At 43.4% G+C, this 26,191-nt stretch overlaps 1 protein-coding gene across 1 annotated transcript in view; it reads left to right on the top strand.

Annotated features, from left to right (window-relative positions):
* Positions 1 to 25,468, top strand: part of SKAP1 (src kinase associated phosphoprotein 1) — a 270,909-nt gene extending 245,441 nt beyond the window's left edge. The window contains exons 11-13 of the mRNA XM_032429037.1: positions 2,709 to 2,809; positions 22,739 to 22,847; positions 25,076 to 25,468. Of these exons, the coding sequence (XP_032284928.1) occupies positions 2,709 to 2,809; positions 22,739 to 22,840 (203 nt within the window). The 3' untranslated portion in view covers positions 22,841 to 22,847; positions 25,076 to 25,468. The remainder of the gene's footprint in view (positions 1 to 2,708; positions 2,810 to 22,738; positions 22,848 to 25,075) is intronic.
* Positions 25,469 to 26,191: the final 723 nt, after the last annotated feature.

Below are 26,191 nucleotides of genomic sequence, written 5' to 3'. Positions count from 1 at the left end.
TAGCTTCTTGCTTTCACTATGATCTATATTGCTTTTAGAATAGGTATATTTCCAGTTATTCTCCTCTGGTGTCTTATATGCCAATATCAAGTCACTTTTTACATATATACCCAAAAAGTACTTGTAATCTTAGGAGCATTTCCAGGCAAATGGGGAGCAGTATCCCACAGTGACCATCTGCTAAGTTAGACAAAGCCAAGACAGCTTTGCCAGTCTTCTTATCATTCAGAAATACCAAGCTGTGCTTTACAAATCTATTTTTAGAAATTATTTTCTCTATAACATATAAATGCATGAAGAATATTGACGTCAATATGCGTTTCATTTCTGGGATGCCTGGGTGGCTCACTCAGTTAAGCATCTGCCTTCAGCTCAGGTCATGATCCCAGGTTCCTGGGATCAAGCCCCACATTGGGCTCCTTGCTCAACAGGGAGCCTGCTTCTCCCTATCCCTCTGCCGCTCCCCCTGCTTGTGCTTTCTCATTCTCTCTCTCAAATAAATAAATAAATAAAATCTTTAAAATATATGTATATATAGGGACCCTGAGTGGCTCAGTCAGTTAAGCGTCTGCCTTCGGCTCAAGTCATGATCTCAGGGTCCTGGGATCAAGTCCTGCATTGGGCTCCTTGCTCAACGGGAGAGCCTGCTTCTCCCTCTGCTTGCCGCTCCCCCTGCTTGTGCTCTCTCTCTCTCTGACAAATAAATAAATAAAATCCTTAAAAAAAAATATATATATATATATATATATATATATACACTTTTCATTTCTAATTTTGTCAAAATCTTCAGGTGATTAATCAATTCCATTATAACTAAAAATACATTAATATATCCTCTGGGAAAACTATTTTCACTCTTCAGGGACTGATATTTCTCTACTATTTCATGCCCTGGTATCCCCCAAAATACATGCCTTGTCTTTCCAATAGTTAGCATTTTTCTCCCAATGTATTTTTCTTCTGAACACATTCTTTTTTTTTTTTTTAAAGATTTTATTTATTTATTTGAGAGAGAGAATGAGATAGAGACAGAGAGAGCATGAGAGGGGGGAGCATCAGAGGGAGAAGCAGACTTCCTGCTGAGCAGGGAGCCCGATGTGGGACTCGATCCAGGGACTCCAGGATCATGACCTGAGCTGAAGGCAGTTGCTTAACCAACTGAGCCACCCAGGCACCCTCTTCTGAACACATTCTTAACTAATGGTTTCCAGTGTGGTTGTCTTGTTTGCTGCCCTCTGTTGTTTACTGCATATACAAACAATTACCTTCATAAAAGAAAACATGCTCATTTCTGTATGGTTAACATGTTTACTTCTGTTTGCAGCATCTGAGTCTTAATTAAATAGATCTGTCCCTCCTTGGTTTTTGTGCACTTTAAGATTCCTACTGAAGTTCTTTTCCAGATACACACAGGGATCTTGTTTTCCTGTGCCTTTATTATTTGAATTGCTGATAAGTTAGGAACAAGTTTTTTAGAAAGTAAACATAGCCAGTGCGTCTGTCCACCCACACTGCCCACCTGCCTTCCCCCATCTATTCCCATCCTCAGTGACCAGCACTATCATTCCTCATGGGAGGGTCAAAACAAAGGGAAAGGTAGAAACTGGTACAAATAGGATCCCCAAAAGTCACTTGAATTTTAATTAGAACCCAGGACTCCTGACTCCCATCAACAAGAATCTCATCTTTGGTAGGTTCTTTGCTGACCGCTCTCCCCCGTAGCATCCGAAGGAACGGAAGCACAGCCACATCATCCCTGGTCCAGTGGGCATCCGCTCTCCTGCCATTCAAATCCCCAGGTCCTCTCCTACTTTGCGCTCTAGTGTTTAACCTTTCCGGGTAGAAGATCAATACAGATTCTTCATTGCTAAGAATCGATGGCTGTCCTGTGGCATCACTGCCATCTAGTCTTGCTGAGAAGCCCAGTAAATCTCTCCAGCTGCTTCGAAAGCTTGGTTTGTCGTCTTCAGTTGCTTTCATTTTTAATGCAGATCACTTTGGTCTCTGTCCCCCTGGGGGCTTGCAGATAAATCTTGGCAGGCATGTTCAGGGTCTACAAATGAGATGCTGGAAAAGGGCCAGCCCACCCAGAATTTAGTTGTAATGGATGAGACACCCCCCTTGGTTCCACTTAAAGACTGGGCTATTCGTAACCGTATTTATTGGGGGATTACCTCACACAGAATCTGGGTGGGAAGTGCCCAGGATGAAGTTCCTGTGTAACAGAAGAGACCGATGTGTGAGATTGTGATGCAGACACAAGCTGGCTGACTCAGCCTCTCTGTAAATAGGCAGAAGTTGGAGACTTACCCCATTCCTTCAGATGCATTTTGAAGACAAGCGCTGGATAGTTTAGATGCCCTGGATCAAGAAAATCTGGCAGGAAATCTCTGCACTGCTTACTTACAAACCAAGTAAAAAATTACCCGCCTGTTTTTCTTTTGTTAATAAATGAATGTATTTATCATATTATTGAATAACATCTGACTTAGGGTGATCTGTAAATATTTAATATTAGTTAATGATCTCCTTTTCCCACAGTCCTTTGCTCATGCTGAGTGTTTGGCTGTTTCTTTCCCCCCACCCCCCGGAATCCTAGGTTTCCTAGGGGCAATATTAGAACCCTGGTTTCCACTTGCAGTAAATATGTGGGCTCCATGGAAAAAGACGGAGTCCTTTTAACTTTGATTTCTCCTCTCTTTGACCAGTGGACTATACCAGTTATTACCAGGGCCTATGGGATTGCCATGGTGACCAGCCAGACGAACTGTCCTTCCAAAGGGGTGACCTCATCCGAATTCTGAGCAAGGTAAGGACATAGAGTGTGGGGTCTGGATCAAAAGTCAATTTTGGGGAGGCGCCTGGGTGGCTCAGTCAGTTAAGCATCCGACTCTTGATTTTGGCTCAGGCCTTGACCTTACAGTTATGAGAGGGAGCCCTGCGTTGGGCTCCACATTGGGTGTGGAGCCTGCTTAAGAGTCTCCCTCTCTCTCCCTCTCCTCCTGCCCCTCCCCCCTCTAAAAAAATCGATTTTTTCACTCTCAATGATGTAGTCACCATAACCAAAATTATTCCATGTCATATATTTCTCTTGTGTGCATTACATGGCTCCCTCACACATAAAGTAAATTCCCATTGACTTATAATTGTTAGGGAAAAGTTTAATTGAAAATTCAGATTCAGGAACTAATTTTCAAATTTAAAAATGCAATAAAGTAGATAATAACACTAAAACCATGCCAATCAATTTATTCTTTTTAGGGTCTTGTGGTACTTAAAAGGTCATCATTATGTACATAATTTATTACTGTATAATTCTCTTGAAAACACTCAGTCTTGGTAAACCATCTTCTTATGTCATTGACAGATAAACAAGACCGTAATATAATTATGATGGGGGGGCAGTCAGAGCTAGTTGGCTCAGTCGGTTTGAACAAGTGCTGATAAGATCAAGATAGTGAATCCAACCCCACAAGAGCCAGCTAACTTTATTCTCTTCCTCAGTCATAAAGTTAATGCCTAGCCCCAACTAACCATCTCACAAGTAGTGTTGTTGATCATAAAACAATTGGGAAAAAATAAAAGGATAGATTATTGCAGATCCATCACTAATGTGAGGATGATTCAGAACTCACAGGCTACCATTTGATGGTTCAGTATCATCATCCTTTGTAAAGAAAGATTATACATATTCTATATAGGTGGGCTAAGAAAACAGGTTCTGAAGTAACTTACTAAAAAGTTCTTTATGAGGTCGGTCAATATCTACAAGCACATTTTTTAAATAAGCACCTTTTGCTCTTTAATTAATGAGTATGTGGATTCCATAAAGGTAAATTGAAAACCCATTGTGTTATTAACCCATCATTTGCCATTTATCTTTATTCTGTCCATGGCCAAGGGTTTGTCTCGATTTGAAAGATACCATAAGGTCCTCAGGAAACAGACCAGGGCTGACTTAAGGTAACTTTCAGGGGTTGCAACAAGTCCCCTTGGAACAAGGACCAAATTCAGACCCAACCTTTTGCAAAAGAGTAGGAAGCCTGCAAGCCCTGCTGACTGCGATCACAGTCTTCTAGTGGTTTCTTCCAGAGTCCTAATTCAGCTCCATCCTAGTGCCATTCTGGTGCAGCTCTAATACACCAAGAATAAATTGGAAGCAAAGAAGGGAGTGGACATTGGCCTGATTGGTATTTCAAATGCCCGAAAGCAAGGTTTGCCTTGTAATAGAATTTGTGTACATTACCACACCGGCATTACAGGGGTAATCGAGTTATCCACTCAGGTGTGACCAGGCCTCTGTTTGCCCAGAGCCTGCAGGTGAACAAATTAACTGTTTACATTGTCTGAGGTGCCTGCAGCAGGAGGGGGGGCGGAGAACAGAGCCAGACTGTCTGCTGGCCTTCTCTCTCGGTCATGATTATTTTGTTTGTTTTGCATGTCTTTTGCCTTTGTTAATGGCTTCTCACTGGGGGTCCCTTTCCTCCATTTAGAAGGGGCTGTGTGGTGACTTGCCCTGAAGTACAGAGCTATCTGCGGGTACCATGGCCGTCGTATTTTTAAGAGATACCAGAGAACATGGAGAGCCTCCTCTACCTGTCTTTTTTTTTTTTTTTTTTTTTTTATTTGACAGAGAGAGAGACAGCGAGAGAGGGAACACAAGCAGGGGGAGTGGGAGAGGGAGAAGCAGGCTTCCCGCTGAGCGGGGAGCCCGATGCGGGGCTCGATCCCAGGACCCTGGGATCACGACCTGAGCCGAAGGCAGACGCTTAACGACTGAGCCACCCAGGCGCCCTCTACCTGTCTTTTTTAACCAATCCCCCTTCCTCTCCTCCCGTACTGAGAGCTAATATAACAAAGTTTGATTCAGGGAGAATACCTTGCTGCTCTGGTTCTGTCTGGTTTCTTTCTCCATCTTTTGGAAGGTCTTAAGTCTATTTTTATCCTTTGCGGGTGTAGTAGCGCATTTCTTCCCCCAAAAGCTACACCAGCTGCCTCCCTTCTGCACGCTGTTAATCCCTGCGTGTCAGAGGAGGAAATGAGAAGCTGGAAGCTCAACTGGAGTTTCCCTCATAAAGCTTCATTCCAGTTAACGTTGGCTTGGGGAGCATTTCGGATTGGATTTACCTTTATTATATCACCTAACTCAATAACGGTCCTTGGACAGGAAGGAACTTTAAAAGGCCACCCAATCCATTCCCTTGCTCGAAAAAGCACAAATGAAACAATTCAGACAGATAGAAAAAGGAGATCCCTCTACCATTAGCTGTTTGTCTATTCAGACGTTCAGCAACTCCCAATCTCTGGAATTTTCTCTCACATGAATCCTAAATGCATTCCACTTTAGCCCCAACTGGCTTCCTTTGTTGGACTCGGTTATACTCTGCAACCTGCCTCTCACATGTGGAGGAAAAGAACTGACCCAAGTGGAGGTTAGTCCAGAAAAATGGTATCCGGAAATCTCCATTGTACTTTTCTCTCTGGCCAGTCAAACCTTTGTCAGACAAGAAAGGTCCACTGGGTTAGGAACTGGAGAAGTCTATTTCCACCAAGAAATGCAAGGCAAGAGGTGTCTGGGTGGATCAGTCGGTTAAGCGTCTGCCTTAGGCTCAGGTCATGATCTCAGGGTCCTGGGATTGAGCCCCACATTGGGCTCCATGCTCGGTGGGGAGTCTGCTTTTCCCTCTCCCTGCTTTGTGTGCTCTCTTTCTCTCAAATAGATAAGTAAAATCTTAAAAAAAAAAAAAAAAAAAAAAAAGAAAGAAAGAGAAGAAAAGAAACAAAATGCAAGGCAAGATGCAACCTAGTGTGGCTCAACTTACCTGGACCAGTTTCCTTACCTGTAAAATGAGGGAGCTGTGTTGGATAACCTCTAAGGTTCCTTCCACCTCGAGCATTCCTGTTCTAAACATGATGAGGCTGTCACCACAAAACTGCTAAAGAAATTCCACACAAAAATGTGTTTCGCTTTAATTATTTACTCAGATTAAACAAATTTAAAAATTTCAATTATAAGCTCTTTTGTTTTGGGCCCTCATAAATGCCTCTGGTTTTCCCCTCTCTCTTTGTATGATAAAAGAAATATTGGGGGGAGGAGCAGGTTAAGAAGAGGAAGCGGCCCCTGGATGGGGAAGCCAGGTTGGGTCTGGGTCTGGCTTTATTCCTGGGCTCCTGCCACTCCCTGATGTTTCTGAATGGTTGCCCAAATATGATCCAACCTTGAATCCTAGAATCCTCGGGCCAGGAGAGTCTGTTAGGGCCTAGGGTCTTTGGACCCAAGAATGACCCCAGAAAGAGAGCTGTTTGTCCTTTTTATATTTTATTTTATTTTATTTTTGGGAGAGAGAGAAAAAATATTTATATTTTATTTTATTTTGTTTTTGACACCCCCGCAAGTGGGGGTGGCGGAAGGCGGGCAGAGGAAGAGAGAATTCTAAACAGGCTCTATGCCAGGTGCAGAGCCCAACACAGGGCTCAATCTCACAACTCTGAGAAACCAAGAGTCTGACGCTTAACCAACTGAACCACCCAGGTGCCCCTATTTGTCCTTTTTAAAATAAAATTTCCAGAGAGGATGATTGGCTGGGCAAGAAAGATACACCCCAGAGATAACCAAATACCCATCACCTGTCCTATTCTTAAGGAAGCAGGTCAGTAACAGATGAGTTACTTATGTGATCCTGAGCAAAGTCACTTAATCCTGCTAATCTTCTGTTTTCTCATCTGTAAAAATTGGGGTAACTTCTTTTCACAGGGGTTATGATGCTTGCATTAGAGAATTCATGTAAAGAAGTGCCTGGCATCTAGGGAATGGTAACTATTATCATATTCCTTTCTTTACCACTAACAATAAAGTAAACTTTTTTATTTTATTTTATTTTATTTTATTTATTTATTTGACAGAGAGAGACAGTGAGAGAGGGAACACAAGCAGGGGGAGTGGGAGAGGGAGAAGCAGGTTTCCCACCAAGCAGGGAGCCCAATGCGGGGCTCGATCCCAGGACCCTGGGACCATGACCTGAACCACAGGCAGGCGCCCAACGACTGAGCCACCCAGGCGTCCCTAAAGTAAACTTTTGGGGTCAATGCTGGGTACATACTAGGAGTTCAATAAATTATTGGTGAAGTGAGAGAGAAAAAACTAGTAGCCTGTCCTGCCCAAAAACTCTCCACAAAGACACTCAAAAACACAAAAGCGTCTTACTTGGAAATAGAAAACCATCCAGTGAAGAGGCCTACATGGAAATCCACTAGCCTTCCCTGGTCTGAGAGATTTTGTCCCTGACAATAATTGATGGATTGTTCAGACTTCTCATTTGATGAGAGGCCGGAGCCACGTATCCAAGCTCCGAAACGGTAACCAACGGGCGCCATCAGCAGGACCCCTGCTGACCTCCCCTAACACATCCATACATTCCTAGGCCCCATGCAGTTTCATGCCCACTTAATTCACTGAGCTCTAATTTGGGCCTTAAAATATATTAAAGGGAGATTTTAATAACGAAGCAGATCTGCGCATCTAGCGGATGTTCCCACGTTCCTTTTGGGCCCAGATATTTCTGAACAGCTTTTTCTAGTACAGGAACTGAGCCCCGCTTCCCCCCCACCCCCACCCCCACACAAGGACGCAGCTCAGGCCACAGCGGGGTGTTTAGCGCTCTTCAGTGGCTCCAGATTGCGGCGCCTGTGCAGGTCTCCTCATATGTAACCGATGGCTCCTGAGAGCCTGCCTCTCGTAAATTACTTCCCACGATGCCTGCGACCACCGCAGAATCCAAGTTTGAATAGAGCAGGAAAAAGGTGTTTGAAAGGCCTGTTCACTCAGCTGCATTTTAATTTCCTTTTCAATCTTGTCCCAATTAATTTCACAGAATTAATCTCACAGAAGCAAACTCGGCAGCATCGAGGCTGCGGCTTTTAGTGTGGCGGTCGCTCTGCCTGAACATGAAATAGGAGCTAATATAAAAATCCATCTGCTGTGTTTGAAATACACACCGGCTGCTACTCAGTCCTGTCTGACATTCCAAACATCAACAGCGGGGAAAAGTGATTTGGGGGTTAGTGGCCATCAGTACTTGGCAGGGGTTCAACAACAGGTGTACTCCAAAAATCCATTCAGCCTGGGCACCAGGCATGACATGGCAGGTGCTTGAAGCAGCCTCCGTGCAGGAGCGCCGGGCCCTGGCTTCATTCTTTTTATCTGCGGACCGTGAGGCCCTTCTGTGGACCAGCACCACTGTGGGCATTTATTCCAAGCGGGAGAAAGGGAGGTAAGATAAGAAGCCTCTATTTGGGTAAGATGAGTCGCAAGTTCCAACTTTCAGGGAAGTGACTCTCTTCCTGGCTCCAAGGTCTCTCACTAGGGAACCTGCTTTCTAAGTAATAAAGGTGCTCATTCTACTATGTGAGAGAACTTAAATAAATGCCTATTTAAAAATTAAGCCTCCTGTTCCAGAAGTAATTCATAGTGGCAACGTGAGCTGTCCAGCAGATAGGGCCAAATTAAAGAGAGAAAGAAAAACTCTTTCTCAATTAACTAGAAAGAAGAGGTCCCTGAATGAGGTCTTCTATTTAGGGTAAACTGAGTCAACAAGCCACATCTCTTAGGCTTACATTGTGTGCCTCATGAGTTGGGCTTAGGCTCCTCCAAGATTTGCCCTGCCACTTAAGCCCATGGAGATCAGCAATCAGCTGGGCACAACAGAAGGTTTCTACTTACATAGTGGCTTAGCTGGGGTGGGAGGATGTTCCCGTGGACCAAACACACCAGCCTTTGGTTGTCTTCTCTGCCGGTGCAGTTAACATGGAAACAGAGAGCCTTACAGGCAAAGTCAAGTTTAACATCAAACACATGGTGCTGTCAGATGCTTTGGGCCTTTTGAGGCTGAGGATAGACCGACTTTGTCACCCTGAGTGACATTTAGCTTCCAGCGTGGCTGAAGCTACTTAGAATTAGGCTGGACCCTAACTCCAAACCCAACTCCTTGTTATCTGAAGGCAGCACGTCTGTTCCCAGCACCTGGACTGTGTTAGCACAACACCATGTCTGTTATAATGGGGGTTTTAAAGCCCCCCGTTCTCCACCTCCTCCCTCAAAGGACTACTTAAAGAATGTAGACCTTTCCCCTCCCTTGACCCCATTCCCTCCAAAAGAGATTTGTATGTTGTAAAATTATCTGAATGCAGCAGTACTTCCTGTCCTAAGTGTGCTTAGTTGAATGTGATAAAAGCCTCATAAAAACAGATAAGTTAATTCCTTCAATTGCTTTAAATGAAGGGTTGGGTTGGGTTTGGGTTGGTTTTTTTTTTTTCTTTTTTTTTTGGTTTTTTGGTTTTTTAATTTCAGGGCTCTGAGGGAAAGGAGGTGTTTGGTGACATCTAGTGTCCATTTAGGACTTCCTCAGGCACCATTACCCTCAGCTTGGCTATGTGGGGGGATGGGCAGGGTTATTTGGGAGGTAATTCAGGGGAGTAAGTGGGGAGAATATAGGCCTGGGGCGCAGGCTGCCCAAACAGTGTGATGAAACTGATCAATGCCTGTCAAAGAGCAATTATCCACCTCTGACCTAACCAAAGGGGGCGAGTATGGGGAGACCATCGGAAAATATCTTTTCTTATTTATGATGATATGAAAGAGAAGCAGAACCTGTCCCCACCACCCCATTTCATGTTAACAAGCAGGTCAACACTGTGCTGTGATGACGAAGATGATGATGATGATGGTGTTTTCTCTCATTAATAACCCCAATGGGAGTCTATAGAGTTAGGAGGATGGGAATGGGATTTGGGGTCAGCTGGAAGGCAACGGTCATACACCGGTCAAATTCAGTAGAGGCCATTCCTTTCCCCCAGACAGGAACCAATCGTCTAGAACAAACCCTGGCAGCCTCATTCCTTCCAGGTAATTTTTATAAATGAGGGGACACCCATTCCAAGAGAGGACAAAAGGGAGAGGATGCTTGTGTGTGTGTGCGTCTGTGTGTGTGTGTGCCTGTGTGTGTGTGTGCATATGCATGCATATAAACCTGCTAACAAGAGCCCCAATTGCATATCAACCCTATCCTCCAAACCCTGGCCATTTATTATAAAACCCATCTTTTAAAAAGAGAAAAAAACACATTTTCCACTTTACTCCACTTACCCTTAAACTGTTGTCCTGGACAGGAGCCTTCACTTTCTACACACAACACACACACACACATACACACATGCACACACCTTTCAGTCAGGTGGAAAGTCCCAGATCAGATAATTAACTATGAGGCCCAGACAGAATTGTTTACCTAGAACCATATAAGCCATGGCAGGGTTAGGTTAATGCTCAGAATCTCCCGATGCTTTACAAACTCCAGTGTAAAAAAATTCCAGCCATTTATTTTGCGGTGAATTTATAACAAATGCTGTTAAAGGCTTCGTCTTTTGACAGAGGTAATAATAAATTCACTGTTAAAGACAGTAGTTTAATTCCTTATACCTCCAATACTGCACAGAATAAACCATATTCATCACTGAGTAATTTTTTACCACATAAATCTTTAAAACTAACCGGTGAAGGCTGTTGAGACTGAAATATTGTGAATTTATTAGATATGCCCATGTAGTATTGGATTCAGAGGTTTCCATTCGAATATATTATGGGGAAAATTTGTGTCTTTAACTGTGACATTCCCTCCATTTCCCACTGCCAGTATTATAACAAGCAGTTCCTCCAGAGTCAACTGCACGTTTATTAGACAGAGATTTAGTAATAAACTCCTCACTAATCTGCCAAAGAGGCTGGATGACATTTCGGTGAGATGCTCTATTTAAAAGGAGTCACAAAAGCTTTGTTTCTGTGTAATTATTTTCTCGAAAGGAGCTCAGCCTCCCCAAACCTCTGTCTGCCAGCCTTTCTTGGTAGTATATGGGTCCAGTTCTCCAACCAAACTAGCAAAATATTAAAAGCAAATTATAACCTCATTGCAAACATATAGGGGAGTAACTTCCATTCAGTTTATAGAATTAGTTGGCGGGGGGCGGGGGGCCACTTGGGGTAATTGGTTAGAACACAGAAAAGCCAGGATTAGCAGACATTGCCAGACGTATTTAAGGGCTAATAAAAAGATTATATTGATTCTCAAACTAGAAATAATAGACAATGGTTTCAGAAAACTTGCTATTTAAAAACTTTCATCTTGACATATGACACATTAAAGATACAATTAAATCCTCAGATTTGAGCAAAAATCCTTTTACCCTACCATATTAATTTTGAGCAAAAATCTGTGCCTGTTAGATGAGAATATTCTGAATCTTCCTCATGATTTGCTAGTGAAGTGACATTTAAACTAACTAATTGATTATATCAAATTGTAATGCCCTCTCCAGTTTCATTAAGGAAACAATATTGCCAGAATGAAAAATATTTTTTTTTCCTTTAGATGCAGAAATGTGCATTATTTTTTTTTTTTTTTAAGCAAAGAGCTTCGGCGTCTTCTCTGTTCCCACTAACATTCTGTATTTGGGAAGAGTTCCAGATACTAAAACTTCCAAGGAGCATTGTGAACTTTAAGATTCTTTTTTAATCAAATCAAATCAAATAGGTTTTTAACTGTTAAACAAAGGAGAAAAATCTCCTGGCGGTGCAAGACTGCAGCCCATCAGAATAATTGTTAAAAGACAGAACCCGGCTAGAAAGATAAGCATAATACCAGCAATTAATATTCAGCATTTCACATTATAGTCAAGAGGATGTGTTTTTCTTTGTGATGTGGCTCATAAGCTAAGAGTGTTGGGAGCCAGATTCTGAGCTCTGTCTTCTTTTTGTGCATGAGGATTAAGGAGGAAAAAAACAGCAACAACAATCCTGCTCCATCTGTAAATGAACAAACATCTTGATTTTATAGCTATTTGCTTTGTAAAACTGAGGAATGAAACAAAAATTACTGGATGCCTAAGTAACACTTTAATTTCGAATTCATTTACGCTGTAGCTATGTAGTTGTCACAAACCATAATGCAGTATTTAATTAAAATAACACAAGTGCATCTAGATATGTCCTGGGGTAGCTATCACCAAATTATAGTCTATGCCATCCGTATTTTATTTATGAAATGGCAGATTCTGAGGTGCAACTAGGCTGATACAACAGCATAAACATTTTAGACCTGCATTTTTATAAAGGCTCTTTTTTTTTTCCTGCTGTGTCTTTAAATATTTTCCTTCTTCTATCGTTCTGGGTTTTTTTCGTGGCATTGTTTTGATGTCGATAAAGATCTTGCTTTCTAACTCTTGCTTTTCAACTATTGACCTCCTGAGTCTTCTGGCTGTGAAATCCCCCGTCTGTTGTCATGAAAAGGCTTGAGTTCTTAGCAGAACTTGGACGTGGATTCCAAGAGGGTAGGAAAAAAGCAAAACTCTTTTCAGGCTCAGTGTGCTTATTCCCATACAATCTTCCTTGCACCTTTTTTTTTTTTTTACCTATAAATACCCATTATAGTTTACACGCTTGCTTGCTCTACTCTGTGGATGTTCACATGCAGACATACTGCTCCTTTTCATAAACGCATAGCATCTATCTTACACGCACCCACCATCTATCTCCTCGTTCACATTGGCTGTCCCATCCACCTCCTTGTCTGCAGAATTATGTTCGGCAAGGTCCCGATTTATAGGAAATAAATAATGAAAATGGAACAGACTGGGAAAGATAATCGAAACATTCAAATTGTTATTTTTCACTGTACTTTCCACAAACAGAGCATCTATAAACACCTAGCAAAGGTGTTGGCCAATTCCTAAAAAGCAGTGCCTTATGGAACATCCTGACCGAGTGGGTCTCTACACTGAATCTTTCCTGTTCTGTCTCTTGTTTTTTGGTGCTCCAAGATCTGGCCATTTTTAAACGGCAAATGATGCCGTGTTGTTATTTTCATTCTTCCTTCCTGTAATGACAAGTTTTTGTCATCATTCATCCTCTATAAGACAATCCTAAGAATTTTAAAACAGAAACAATCAACTTTTTAAAGAAAATAGCCCTTGCAGTTACATTATAAAGATATTCCAGTAATGGTATCAGCGGATCAGAGCCTGATCCTGCAGCAAGGGTCTTTTGGAGAGAGGGTTTCTTATACACACTTGTAATTATTTTAGCCTCTTTCACAGGTCACATAGAAAGTTAATTTCAATCGCTGCTAATTTCCGTCCAACAAGAGTACGGTACTTTAAGCCACCCAAAATAATTGGATTCAAAACAAATTTAGGAAATTGAGTGTGTTAGAAAGCAAATAAAAATATCCTTTTGGTAAGGAGGAGGGTGGAAGTAGTAAAAATGGCCTTTTTTTTCCCCTCCCTTCTTTCCCCTTCACAACTTTGCCATTAAAGTTGCACCTACAGCTAGAAGTTTGTCCGTGAAAAATGGTCATTTTGTTTCTCTGCTCAAAGAATGTTATTAAAATGCTAATTTAAAAGAAAAAGGAGTTAAATATCTAGCGATGGTGCATTCTAATTGCAACCATAATGAGCTCTCTAAATGTGCGTGCCCCTGACACACACAGAGCATAAACAGCAGTAAACAGATCATTAGTACCCGCGTTCATTTATTCTGGCGACCTTACCATGACCCCACCGAGGGTAGGGTGAAAAGCAGGTGGATCTGGCTGTGACACCCCCTAGAGGGATCCAGGAAATGAAGCTATAAGCGGTTGTCATGGAAACGCCTATGTGTGCAGATGATGTAACACACCGACAGGCTGTAGGGCTCCGCAACTGGGACGTTGCCTTTCCCTCGCCGGAACAATCTTGAGGATTAAATTATTCATTTCTTTAATTCACAAAGCAAAAGGAATCCTAATTTTCTTGGTGATGTGCAACTCTCTTTCATTTGTCTAAGGTCTGGAACGTAGCGACTTATCATCCCCTCTTTCTCTGAAACCTACCCCAGCTTCCTACATTCTAGCCCCAAATCACTGAATCTGGCAAAATCAAGTGGGGGAGGGGGAGGCAGAAATCTGACGCTCAACACCTGTACCTTAAAGAGAGAAAAACCTAAGGTTTGAAGCTGAAATTAATAATATAGACGGTGTCCCTTTCTGGTGAGGGCATTTAGTTGACCAGGGACCAAACGTATACCTGTCCTGAATAAGATGGCTTTGTCTGGAGCAGGGCAGAGTTAAGCCAATACCCAATTAGGAGAGCATAAAGCAGAGTAGGCACCAGCCCCAAATGAACACATCACCCTAGCAAGGTGCAAGAAAAAGAGATAAGAGAAAACAAGCATCTACTCACCCCCTCCCATGTCCAATTGAGGGAATCGAGATTAATAAAAATAATTCTTTGGAGAATGATTCCACTCTATCCTACCCTGTTTTGTACCAAACAACCTCAATAACCTTCTGGCAATAGTAGAATAACGTTTCTTTCTTTCTTTTTTTTTTTTTTTTTAAGGAAGCAGAAAAGACGATCTCTGGAAATTATTTTAAAATAAAAAATATCCTGGCCTGTGCCTCCCCCCCCACCCCACCCCCATTGCACTTTAGATGAACCTGTGATATTGTAGCAATGGCCCTTGAAGTGCAGTGGGGAGGTGATTTAGGAGAATATTAAAGGCAATGTGGAGATTCAAGGCGCCTCTCTCAGGGAGATCTGGAGAAATACGCAGCACAGATGGGCCGAGCAGATTAAACATTTCCGTCACATTGTTTCCAAATTGTGTTGTGGTGCCTGAGGCTGGTACTGCGGTCAGAGCAAAACAGAGCGGTGCAGAGCTGTGAGCTGTTTATGGAATACATATTAATACGCCGGTCTCACATGGTATCACAATTCTATCAGCTCCGAAATGGTGCTGTCTCTATTGTTCCTGAATTCTGCACTTGGCACCTTGTTTTCTCCCATCTGCAAAGTGTTTACCTTCCCTTTATCCTTTCTGTCTTTTTTAGGCAAAGTTCAAGTTGTGTGTTTCTTTCTCATTTCTCTTCCCGCCCTCCCTCTTCTCTTCACAGTTTAGGATTTTTCTCTCGCGCACAGCCTGTGTTTTGCACACACTTTCATCACCAACAGTGTCCAGCATGTGCATGGGTCCTGCACGCCAGGCTTCGGGCCTGAGGCTGAATTTCCCCGTGCTTTCAAGTGCTCTCAGACACCCCGCTGACACATTCCTCCTCAGAACACTCAACTCTCAGCTGTCCAGTTGTCACCTTATGCCCCCCACCCCACCCAGCTGTTGTCACTGACCACCCAGCCTTTCCTCGCCCCCTTTCTCACACTCACATGCCTTTCCCTCCTCCCCAGTCCAGGCCCGCCAATCTCCAGGTTAGCAAGCTCCCTGAAATGTAACAATAAATAAAACTGGTTCAATTGAGGCAAATTTAATGATTCATTTTTATTATGATTGATAGACCAAAACTCTGAATAATGGAAAAAAGAGAAAATGATTGCCAAGAACATAAAACATGGTGTCAGCCTGGGGAGGCTGCCAAGCTACCCAAGGTTTCAGCCGAGCGCTGAGCTCCAGTCCTGTGACAGCTTCCAACCCCACTAATCCACCATCCACCCGACTGACCACTTCCTTTCCCTTCTGCAAAATCTCCCCACAAAACCACTTATGCTGAAAAATGGGCACCTGCTTGTCTTTGGTGAACAATCCTTATTCCCAGCCTTGCTTTTCTCAGCAGTTGGAAGGGTGCTGAGTTAGAGCCCTCAATTTATTTAATAATTTATGATATCCTCAGAAAGCATTAAATTTCCAAAGCTGGATTTTAGAAGTAGAGAAATTGTGGGCCAATCCAGAGTAAAAATACAATGTTTTTGGCTGATCCTGGAATATTACAATCTACTCTGCTTAAGAATTCGAATTTCCCATCTTTGCTAATGATAATGTCGGATGTGCAAGCACTGATAAGAGAAATAAGCAATCATAAACCAATAATTCTGTGATTGATTGGCCTTTCCCATATATATATATCAAGCTTCTATTGATCTTTCAAGTCAGGGGCTGATTGATTGTTCTCTTGAAGAGGAATTCTCTTATTTACAAGCACTGGTATAGTGAACTTTCATGGTTAAAAGAACAAAAGTATGAGACATTTTCTGGGAATCTTGTTCCACAGAGGCTTATCGAAGCCCAATTCAATGCAAAAAGAGAACATTTCTATTAGGAACATTCTCAGGGCAGACAGGGTCAAGCAGCTTGCTCCAAAAGCCATCACGTGGACTTGAATGGGAGCTATTGAGAGACGTCACAGCTAAAGAGATGGTGCCTTAGTGGTACACGTGAAAGTAATATAACACTGTACATCAATTATACTTCAATAATAAAAGAAAAAGAGAGAGAAAGGGATGGTGCCTTAGAAAGAATGAGGAAGCTTGGTCAGCCTTCAACCTTAGAAGAAGGAACAGACTCTGAAGCTGGAGGGCTGAAGCCTAAGAAACCCAGCATGGCAGAAACAAGGATTCTTGACTTCCTTTCACTGTACTTTTAAAAGCTGGGGGGAGGCTGGGGTGGAGAGAGGCCACCCTGGGCCAAAGTGCAGATCCAGGCCATAAAGATCATTGTATCCCCCCCCCCACACACACACACACAGAGCACTGGTTCATAAACTGTAGAGGGTTCATAAACCCTTTGAGAATCTGATGAAAGTTCTGGACTTCACCCCAGGGACAAGACATAAAGACATATAGACACGTGCACACAAAATTTTACACCAAATTCAAGGAGTTCAGAGAACCCTTCACGTCCATCCATGGACAAGCCAGGGGTTCACAGACTCCAGTTTAAGAATCTGTGCCCTAGAGGATGGTGCTTTCCTTTTGTTGGAACAGCCTAGGATTCACTGAGCCTGGAAATTGAATTCTCATCCCAAGACAGGATGGTCATTCCAGGTCATGTCTGTGCTATTCCAGGGGAGCCATGGAAGAGCTTATACAAATAGGAACCAGCAGGGAGGAGAGAAATTAAAATGTAGCAATCATGGAGTAGGGGTATTTAATCTCTTTTAAGGCTTATGATAGGCGCCTGCTGGTTTTCCCCCTGATATCCCCTGACACCTACTGACAGGGTATTTGCAGCACCACACAGGGACTCAGGGCCCTGTGACAGGAGGAGCACTGAGGAGGTCCGTGATAGTCTTGAAACCATAAACAGCAATAGGGAACCACTAGAGGCAGAGTCAAGCTGTGCGACATGTCCGTGGTTGGTGGCCATACTGCTTTTTGTTTATAGAATTTGCTGTTGTTTTTATGGCAGGTTCGGTAGGGTTGTTTTGTTTTGTTTTTTTCCTTGTTGATGGAGATTAGCAGCATAAATCCTTTTATGGCAGTGTGCAATCCCCCATAAACACTTTTGATTGTTGCTGATGGTGAGTGCTGGGTCTGTTTCAGGTTCACTCGATGTTCTGCTCATATAGGCCAATAGCTTCTCCAACCAGACAGGGAGTCCAAGTAACCAACCTTTGCTTTCAAGATTCCTTCATTTGGGGAGTTCAGGGAGGTGGAACAGGGTTGGTGTTGAGGGAAACGGATGTCTAATCAAGCCTAGAAATATTTATGATGAGAACAAACCACACGGTGCACTATTTTTGAGTGAAAAGCTTCTATAAAGACTTCGTGACAATAGGCAAGTGCTGATGTAAAGGGTTTGTTTGCTTTTTTTAAAACAGCTTTTTATATTCTTATCTAAAGCATCTTGTGTTACGTAATTAACCCCTTAGCTATACCATACACAATGTGTATAGAGTTAAGGAGTGAGGAGCCTGTGCAGTTCTGATCCCTTCCCGTGGTAGGCGTGTATCCCCACCTTGGAGGTAGAACCACTTCCGCATTGAGGATTTCAGGTCTCCCGGGAGTGTCTCAGCATTTTCTGGTCTTTCTAAACATCCAGGCAGGGGAAGTCAAACTTTATTGAAAACGTTGATCCCAGGAATTCAGTCCCTTCTGCCATCCAAAACTAAAACCCAAGAATCAGCAACTTAATAAAAATGCAGTAAATTAGCACCTCTAGACAAGAGCAGAGTTCATTCAGAGCTGGGGTCTGCCTGGCTGAGCCAGTACTCTCTCCATTTTAATAGTTTAATAAAAATTAGCATAATTAACGAACATCTGTATGATCCAGAGTGGTGCAATTTGGCACTTGGAAACGAGGGTTTAAACATGATTGCTGTGAGTTTAATGTTGTTTTAATTCTTTTTGGCACTGTGCAGTGAAATAAACGTTTGGTGGTGATAGTTCTCGGCCGGATCTCATTTGCATTTTTCTCCCTTTGATTATGAGCAATTGTGGACTCCCCAGCAATTCATCAAAGTAGAAATTATTTTAAAATACCTCGTGGTGTTCAGATTGGGCTGGAGCAATGCATGGGAGGTGGTAGTGGAAGAGAAGCCTAGAAATTTTCCATTCATGCTTTAAAATCTCAGCCCTGCAGCCCTTTTTGGGTATCCAGCCAAGGAATGAAATCTGGAAAAGCCAGTCAGATCCCAAGACCTGTAGGTGCTTTGATTAAGCTCCTAGGCTCCCACAGCAGGGTACTTACGGTCTCGGAGACTGTGCCATCCTCCTTACTCTCTGCCTGCTCTTTTGTTTTGAAGGGCAGAGAGTTGATTTCACTCATTTCAGTTCTCAGCACTGTGGTGAGGCTTCTCCATCTGCGGTCGGCAGGGTCAGTGTTCCCCTCGAGCAAGAGCACACGGCCTGGGAGCCTGGTCTTTGCAGGTGTCCTGCTGAGCCTCATCTGCTTCCTGTTTGCACCCTCTTTGGGTTGGCAGAGAGCACCTTCCCAAGGCTTGGTCCCTACTCCCAGCATTACGGCTAAAGGCGGATGCTACAGAGCATGAGTCGAAGTCAGGAGTCTGAGACAGTCCCTAGGGAGGGAATGCCTGGTCTGAGCCCCTCAGGTGATGAAGATGACACCATATGGCAGGTGGAAGACCGCCCTTCACACGTGTTTCAGCAAGTTGACATCGATCAAAAGACTATCAGATGACACTGTGCCCACCCTCCCACCTGTGAGGTAGCAGAAGAGCTAAAGCTAGGGTTTTTATGAGTAACAGTACGAGAGGAAGACAGAATATGTGTCTCTCTCACAGCAAGGCTTTGTGGAAATGGCATTCCAGCAACATGCTAAGCAAAAGGCAACACTACAAGAAAACTTAAGGCAGAAACTGCCCTAACTTCAGTGTTGGAAAATGGACAGTAACATAATTTGTACGGAGAGGAGTTTAAAACATCCTGACAGGCAGAGGCTGAGGGGCTCTGGGTAATTTCCCACAAGGCAATGCAGACTGTAGGGAGAAGTTGGCCTGGGGGAGAGTGGGGGGCATGAGAAGGTGTGGGGAAACAGTGGGCTGGGTGGTAGACACATGCAGTTATTTAAGACTGGTTCTTAAAAGGTAATTCCCTGTTCTTTTTAGGATCAACTCAGCCTCGCTTGGTATGGCATTTGAGGCTCTCTTCATGGTATTTAGGGAGCCATTTGGGGAAACTCTCTCCAAAGGCAGTTGCTCTCTTCCCGCCACAACCAGTTCAATCACCAGGAGAGTATCTTGGATTTAGCTGAAACTAAATCTGCTCAACTGAAAGAATAAATCCCACTGCTCCCTTCATTTCTTCATAACCTTATTTAACAAGTATTTTTTGGCCCCTGTCTGTGCCGGCTACCATGCCGAGTGCTGGGAGTAGAACAGCAAACAAAACCAGCGAAGTTCCAACTCTCACAGGACTTTCCACCTCGTGATTGGCAGTGAGACAAAGGCAGCAGATACAAGACAGCATGATGAACTCATGTCCAGGGAAGCACAGGACACAGTACACAGTACAGAGTTGTGGCCCCCACACAGAGAGTGGCAAAGAGAAGCTTCTAGAGCGTCTAGAGAAGCCCAGGAATTGAGATCTGAAGGCTGCTTAGGAGTGAGCCCCATGAAAGGGTGAAGGGAAATAGGAGCTAAACAGGCAGAGGAAAGGCTCCAAGCTAAGAGAGCCTGTGGCCCATGGGAGTAGCGGATACAAAGTCTGTTTTACTAAGGGTCCACTAGATTTAGGGGGTAAATGACAATGCTGAACAGTGAACAGGACCAGGTAATGCACAGCCTTGTTCACCTTATTAAGACATTGACAAGAGGCAGTGGGAACCCACTTAAAGGTTTCAAGCAAAGCAGTGATTTTTTATCAATGTGCATTAAAATGATTCTGGCCCCAGAATGAAGACTAGATTGGAGGGGAACAAGAATGGAGATACAGAAACGAGCTTGGAGGTTGTTTCTGTAGTCCTCATGAGAAATGACAGTGACATGACAAGGGTATTGGCAATGGGAATGGAGAGAAGTGGATGGATTCCAGTAATACTCTGAAAAGAGAATCAACAGAACTCAAAGACTGACTGGAAGAGGAAGGTGCAACTGGAAATGACTCTTGAGTTTCTGGCTTCATTAACAGAGTGCATAGAGCTACCATCCACTGAGATAGAGAACACAGGAAGTAGAGCTGGTTGGGAGTAGGAATGGAGACAGAGGCAGGATGATGGGTTAAATTTAGGATATATTGAGTTTGAGCAGCTTGATGGACATGCACTTGGCATTAGGATCCAACACTTAGATCTGGGCTGGAGCTATGGTTGTGAGTCATTTACATGGTGGCTAAAGCACAGAGGTATATCAGATTGCTCAAGGGAAGTGCATCAAGTCAGAAGAGGGCCAGGACAGAATGCTGGAAACAACCACATCAAAAGGAAGGATAGAGAAAGATGAGCTTGTAAAGGAGAATGAGAAGCAACCAAGGAGGTAAGAGGGAAGCCCGGAGAGTATAATTATCACAGAAACTAAGAAAATAAAATGCCTCAAGAAGGGTCCATAGTTGCCAGCACTGTTGAGAGATGAAGTTAAGGACCGAGAAATACCATAGAATTTGAGCAATCGGAGGTTATAGGAGACCGTGGAGAAAAAGTGTAAGTGGAGTGATAGGAGCAGAAGCCTGAGTAGAGTGGCTTGAAGATGGAACAGAAAGCAAGAAGTTGGGGTAGAAAGTGAAGTAAACTCTTTCAGTAAGTTTGACAGTGAATTAGCATAGATGAGTAGAAATGGGAAGTAGGCATGAGGTGGGGACTATTTAATCACTGTTTCCAAAGACAAAAGAAACTTGAATACATTTCGTGCTGATGGAAGGAGCCATTTATATTAGAGGCAGAAGTCAGACTCCACAGAACCTCACCTCTAAGAAATAAAGAAAGTGGAAGGGTTACAAAGCCATGTTACCAGGGAGAGTCTTCAACCATAGCCGTGGGACCTTACGCTCTCCTAGCTTTAACTTCCTTTTCTGGAGGAGTAGGGATAATATCATCTCTCCCCTTTGTTGTGGGAATATAAATGTCTGATGCATAGTAGGTGCTCTAAACATTAGATTCTTCCCCCAGAAGAGTTGGGAGGTTGACGGGCACATCAGTAAGGACAGGGAGGACATGGGAGCCCACATGATGCTCTCATGTACCCATGATGAGAGAGTCTTAAACCAGAGGAAGGACGCCTCCTCCACTTTAATGGGAAGGAAGGGTGGTTGTCAGTACAGGTAAGTTCCTCTTTTGGTGGCTGAAGGTTGACACATCTGATGGCTTCTCTTTTCTTTTTGAAGGTGGAAAAGAGGTCATCTGCTGGAAGGGCGGGGGAGGCAGAGCTGGAGGAGGGGGGAGATAAGCTATCCAAGGAAAAGAAGGATAACCAGTTGACCTGGAATTTTATTGTGTCACCAACCTGGTTTTCTTTCTTTCTTTTCTTTTTTTCCTAGTAGAATTCAACAGCCAAGTGTGTAAAAAGACAGCTTCATGGTACCGTATATGCAGTTGAACTAGAATACATGATATTCCCTATGTATTCCTAAATTTTACTTCCTTTGAAAGAAAGAAAATATTTTCTGGTGCTTTCAGAAGCAGTCCCATAGTGTTTAACATCTGCTGTGCTTTTGAAAAGCTCTTCTGTATTCAGGGTGCCCTACTCCCAACCCTGTGATTGCTCGTTCTTTTACACCCTCTCATTCCCTTTCTTATTTGCTCCTCTCTGGGGCTCCTATGTCCTCCCTGTCTTTACTGATGTGCCTGTCAACCTCCCAATTCGTCTGGGGGAAGAATCTAATGTTTAGAGCACCTACTATGCATCAGACATTTATATTCCCACAACATAGGGGAGAGATGATACTATCCCTACTCCTCCAGAAGAGGAAGTTAAAGCTAGGAGAGTGTAAGGTCACACGGCTACTAAATGACCAAGTGGGGATTGGATCCCAGTCTGTCTGACTCCAAAGCCCATTACTCTGTGCTATAAGCTCCTAGGGAGCAAGCAATGCTCTGATTCATCATTATATATCTCATGGGATCTCAAACAGCACTTTGCACATAGACGATGCTTAGTAAATATTATTGATTTGAACTATGACGTGACTCCCTGAATATCTTTAGTGTTCTGGCATTTAGGATGTGCCCAACTTTCTCAGAAGAAGCCATTCCACTCTGCTTGATAAAAGACATGCTCTTTAGGTTCAGCAATGGCATCGAATGTACTAGATTTACAACGTAGACAGGCAGACGGCAAAATGAAGGTAGAGTTTGCTTTCCTCCTCTGGGAGATTTTTTTTTTTTTAATCTAATAATCCCATCAGGGGTGTTAACAAGTCATACTGTAGTGTCAACAAAGAAACCACCCAACATAATCTCCCATGCAATCACTGTCAGAGATTAACAGAAACGTGACTGAATTCCAACTGAAACCACTCTCTTTTCATTTTTCAGGAGTATAACGCGTATGGCTGGTGGGTAGGAGAACTGAACAGCCTCATTGGGATTGTTCCAAAGGAGTATCTCATCACTGCCTTTGAAATGGAAGAAATATGAAGCCCAGGTATCAAAACTATTGCCAGTAAATGCATTGGTCATGCCTTCATCTCTCTGTGAAGGATAAGAGTTGCCCGTGGCTTTCCTGTACTTCCACAGGTGATGCTAATGATTTCCTGTTGGAACAGGATGAAGCTGGAATTGTTTTTCCTAAATTGGGGAACTGTGTCGGTTAGGATTAGGTTCAACGACATGTGAAACAAAACTCAAAATAACAATGACTTAATTAACATAGAAATTTATTTTTCTCCTCCGAAAAAATCTGGAGGTAAGTGATCCAAGGTACCCAGGTTCCAGATATCTTCTCTTTTTGCTCCACTGTATGTCCCAACATTCCAAAGCTTACCTTGCGGCCCAAGTTGGATGCTCCAGCTCCAGCTTCATGTCTGTACCCTACCCAGCAGGAAAGATGAAATGAAAGGGGAAGGGTACACCCACTTGTTTTAGGGACATTTCACAGACGTTGCACACACCGCAGCTTACATCCCATCGGCCAGAACTTGGACAGAAAGATAGACTTATTCTAGGTAGAACCTGTGTCCAGCTTAAAAGTGGAGAGGGGAGAGGATTCATTAATAAATAAAAAGGGGAGAATGGATATTTGGGGACAACTAGGAATTTTTGCCACAAGGATGGGTCTGGCTTTTTTTTATCCCCAGCTCTCAAATCCAGAGTACCATTTCCCCCAAATGCCCATGTATTACGATATGATTGGCCAAGACTAGGAATCCAGGATGAGGATTCCTATGGAACATAATCAAATTAACTTTTAGGTAATAAAGAATATAGCTTGTGTTTTATGAGCAAGAAACACATCACATTTAAAACAGTGGAGGGAGTGCCTGCTTTGGGTGGCGTAGCTTTGGTGCAGAGTGGGTTTTGTTTAGAATTAGGATGGTGATGGAGAGCACCCAAGGCTAGCATGATGTCTCTAGCTCCTTCTTCTGGCCTGAAATGGGAGCAGACTTCACTACTGGGGGTGAGGGATGACTTGCATGACAGTGACACAAACTATCCTTGGAATCTTCCAGACCAGGGCCCATTGTAGTGTCAGCAGCAGCTGAGTGGATTCATTTAGGAGGATACATAAGTATAGATCTTACTCTATGATGCCCTTGTACAACCATAAAGCACCAGCTCAGGCCTGTCACTCAAGGTCTGACTTTATGACTTTCCTAATGAGGATTCCATTTCCTAGCCATGAATGCAGAAGCGTTGGAATTCTTCTGGCAAATCTGAACACATTCACTCTACTTCACTTTGTCATGTATTTAATGACACAGCTGTTTATCTCCTCTTTCTCTTTGACCCAACAATTCTACAGCTAGGAATTAATCCTATAGCTACACTTGCACACATGCAAAAGGATATACACATGGGGCGCCTGGCTGGCTCAGTCCGTGGAGCGTGTGACTCTTGATCTCCGGGTTGTGAGTTTGAGCCCCACACTGGATGTAGAGAATACTCAAAAATAAAATCTTGGGGCGCCTGGGTGGCTCAGTCAGTTAAGCGACTGTCTTCGGCTCAGATCATGATCTCAGGGTCCTGGGATCGAGCCCCGCATCGGGCTCCCTGCTCCGCGGGAAGCCTGCTTCTCCTTCTCCCACTCCCCCCTTCTTGTGTTCCCTCTCTCGCTGTCTCTCTCTCTGTCAAATAAATAAAATCTTTAAAAATATATATAATAAAATAAAATCTTAAAAAAAAAGGATATACACACAAGATTACTTGTCTGTAATAACACACCACTAGAAATGACCTAAATATTCAGTAGAGACCTGGCCAAATAACTGTAGTATATTCATAGAATTAAATACTATGCAAGAGCAAAAAAGAAAAGGAAGCTCTCTGCACTGATGTTGGTAAGAAAAAAAAAAAGCAGCAAAGAAGGGTAGGCCTAATGTGTTCCATTTGTGTGAGAAGGGGGTCTCCAAGGGCACCTGGCTGGCTCAGTCCGTAGAGCATGCAACTCTTGATCTCAGGGTCATGAGTTCAAGCCCCATGTTGGGTGTAGAGCTTACTGAAAAAAAACGTGGCAGTTTGGGGTGGGGGGGAATCTCCAGTTGTTTCTGTGTGTAGAAGATATCTCTGGGAGAACAGAGACAATAGCACTGGCTGCCTCCGAGGACAAAGTGCATGACTGGGAGGGTAGGAGGGAGATACTCTTTACTTTGTGCCCTTTTATACCATCTTTGTTTTGAATCATAAAAGCAAATTTATATATTTTTCCTCCTTTAGGACACATATCCTTGTCTCTGGCCTGCCTTTATGAAGAAACTGATCGTCAGGAGTTCCTATCCCCTACCCCAGCCACCCCACCAACACCATGGATTCTTCTCTTTACTGAAGAGACCCAAGCCTCTGACACCTTGTAGTAACTGAAAACCGCCAGCGAGACAAGTGGGAAAAGGCACACTCAGCAGATCTGTTACTACACCTGCCTTGTCATAGCTCATCCCACCTTTATTTTTTTTTCATCCCACCTTTAAACATGTCCACACATCCACTTCTGCCTTCTCCACAGGCTTGTCACAGAGAAGGTGAGAGAGAAGGAAACCTTTGGAGGAGGAAGTTGCTGGTTGTTTCATCTGATTGGAAAAGCATAAATAAACTTCATATTTGGTTCCTGGAACAGTATGTGATAGTGTCAAATTTCTTTTTGCAGTGATCTCAAAAAGGCCGGTTCTGGGCATTCCTGCCACCTCCAGACAAAGTAGAAAAGGAGAGCCAGAGAGAAAACAAGAACCCGGACAGAGGGGGGGACTTGCGATTATCTTCCAGGGCAGAATCATCTCTGGAATCCGAGCCTGCCTGCTTTCTGTTTGGCTTCTCAGACTTCCTTTGGCTGCCTTCTTGGTGGTTTTTCCTTATGTGCTGAATCTCTGAAATGAGACAGGGCTAGAAGCAAGTCCTTGGAGTCAGCACATTGGAGAGTTCCTTCCTGGCCCTCAGCTCACAACCACAATGTGTCTTGCATCATAAGTCCCAGGCAAAGGCCAAGGAAGTGCTTTGGGGAGGGCTTATGTGTACACAGCCCTGTTCCTCTTCCTGTGGTCTCACGTTATCTGTGTCTTAAAGAGGCAGCAAACATAGTGGTTAAGAACATAAATTCTGGAAGCAGACAGCCTGAGAATAAATCCCAGTTCCCCATTTACTAGGGGAGGAAGTTACTTGACATAGACACGCCTCATCTTCCTCACCTTAGAAAGGGTGTAGTCCATTTCACTGGGTCATTAGGAAGATTAAAGAGTCAACAGGTGTAACATACTTGGGACAATGCCTGCCACATAGTAACTGCTCAATAAGGGTTCGCTATTATTATGGCCAGTCGCTATGCAGAAATTTTGAAAAATG

Source organism: Phoca vitulina, unplaced genomic scaffold, assembly GCF_004348235.1.
Source record: "Phoca vitulina isolate PV1807 unplaced genomic scaffold, GSC_HSeal_1.0 scaffold40, whole genome shotgun sequence".
Lineage (NCBI taxonomy): Eukaryota > Metazoa > Chordata > Mammalia > Carnivora > Phocidae > Phoca > Phoca vitulina.
The sequence above is the reverse complement of the archived record's forward strand: the minus strand, read 5'-3'. Positions and strand labels throughout refer to the sequence as shown.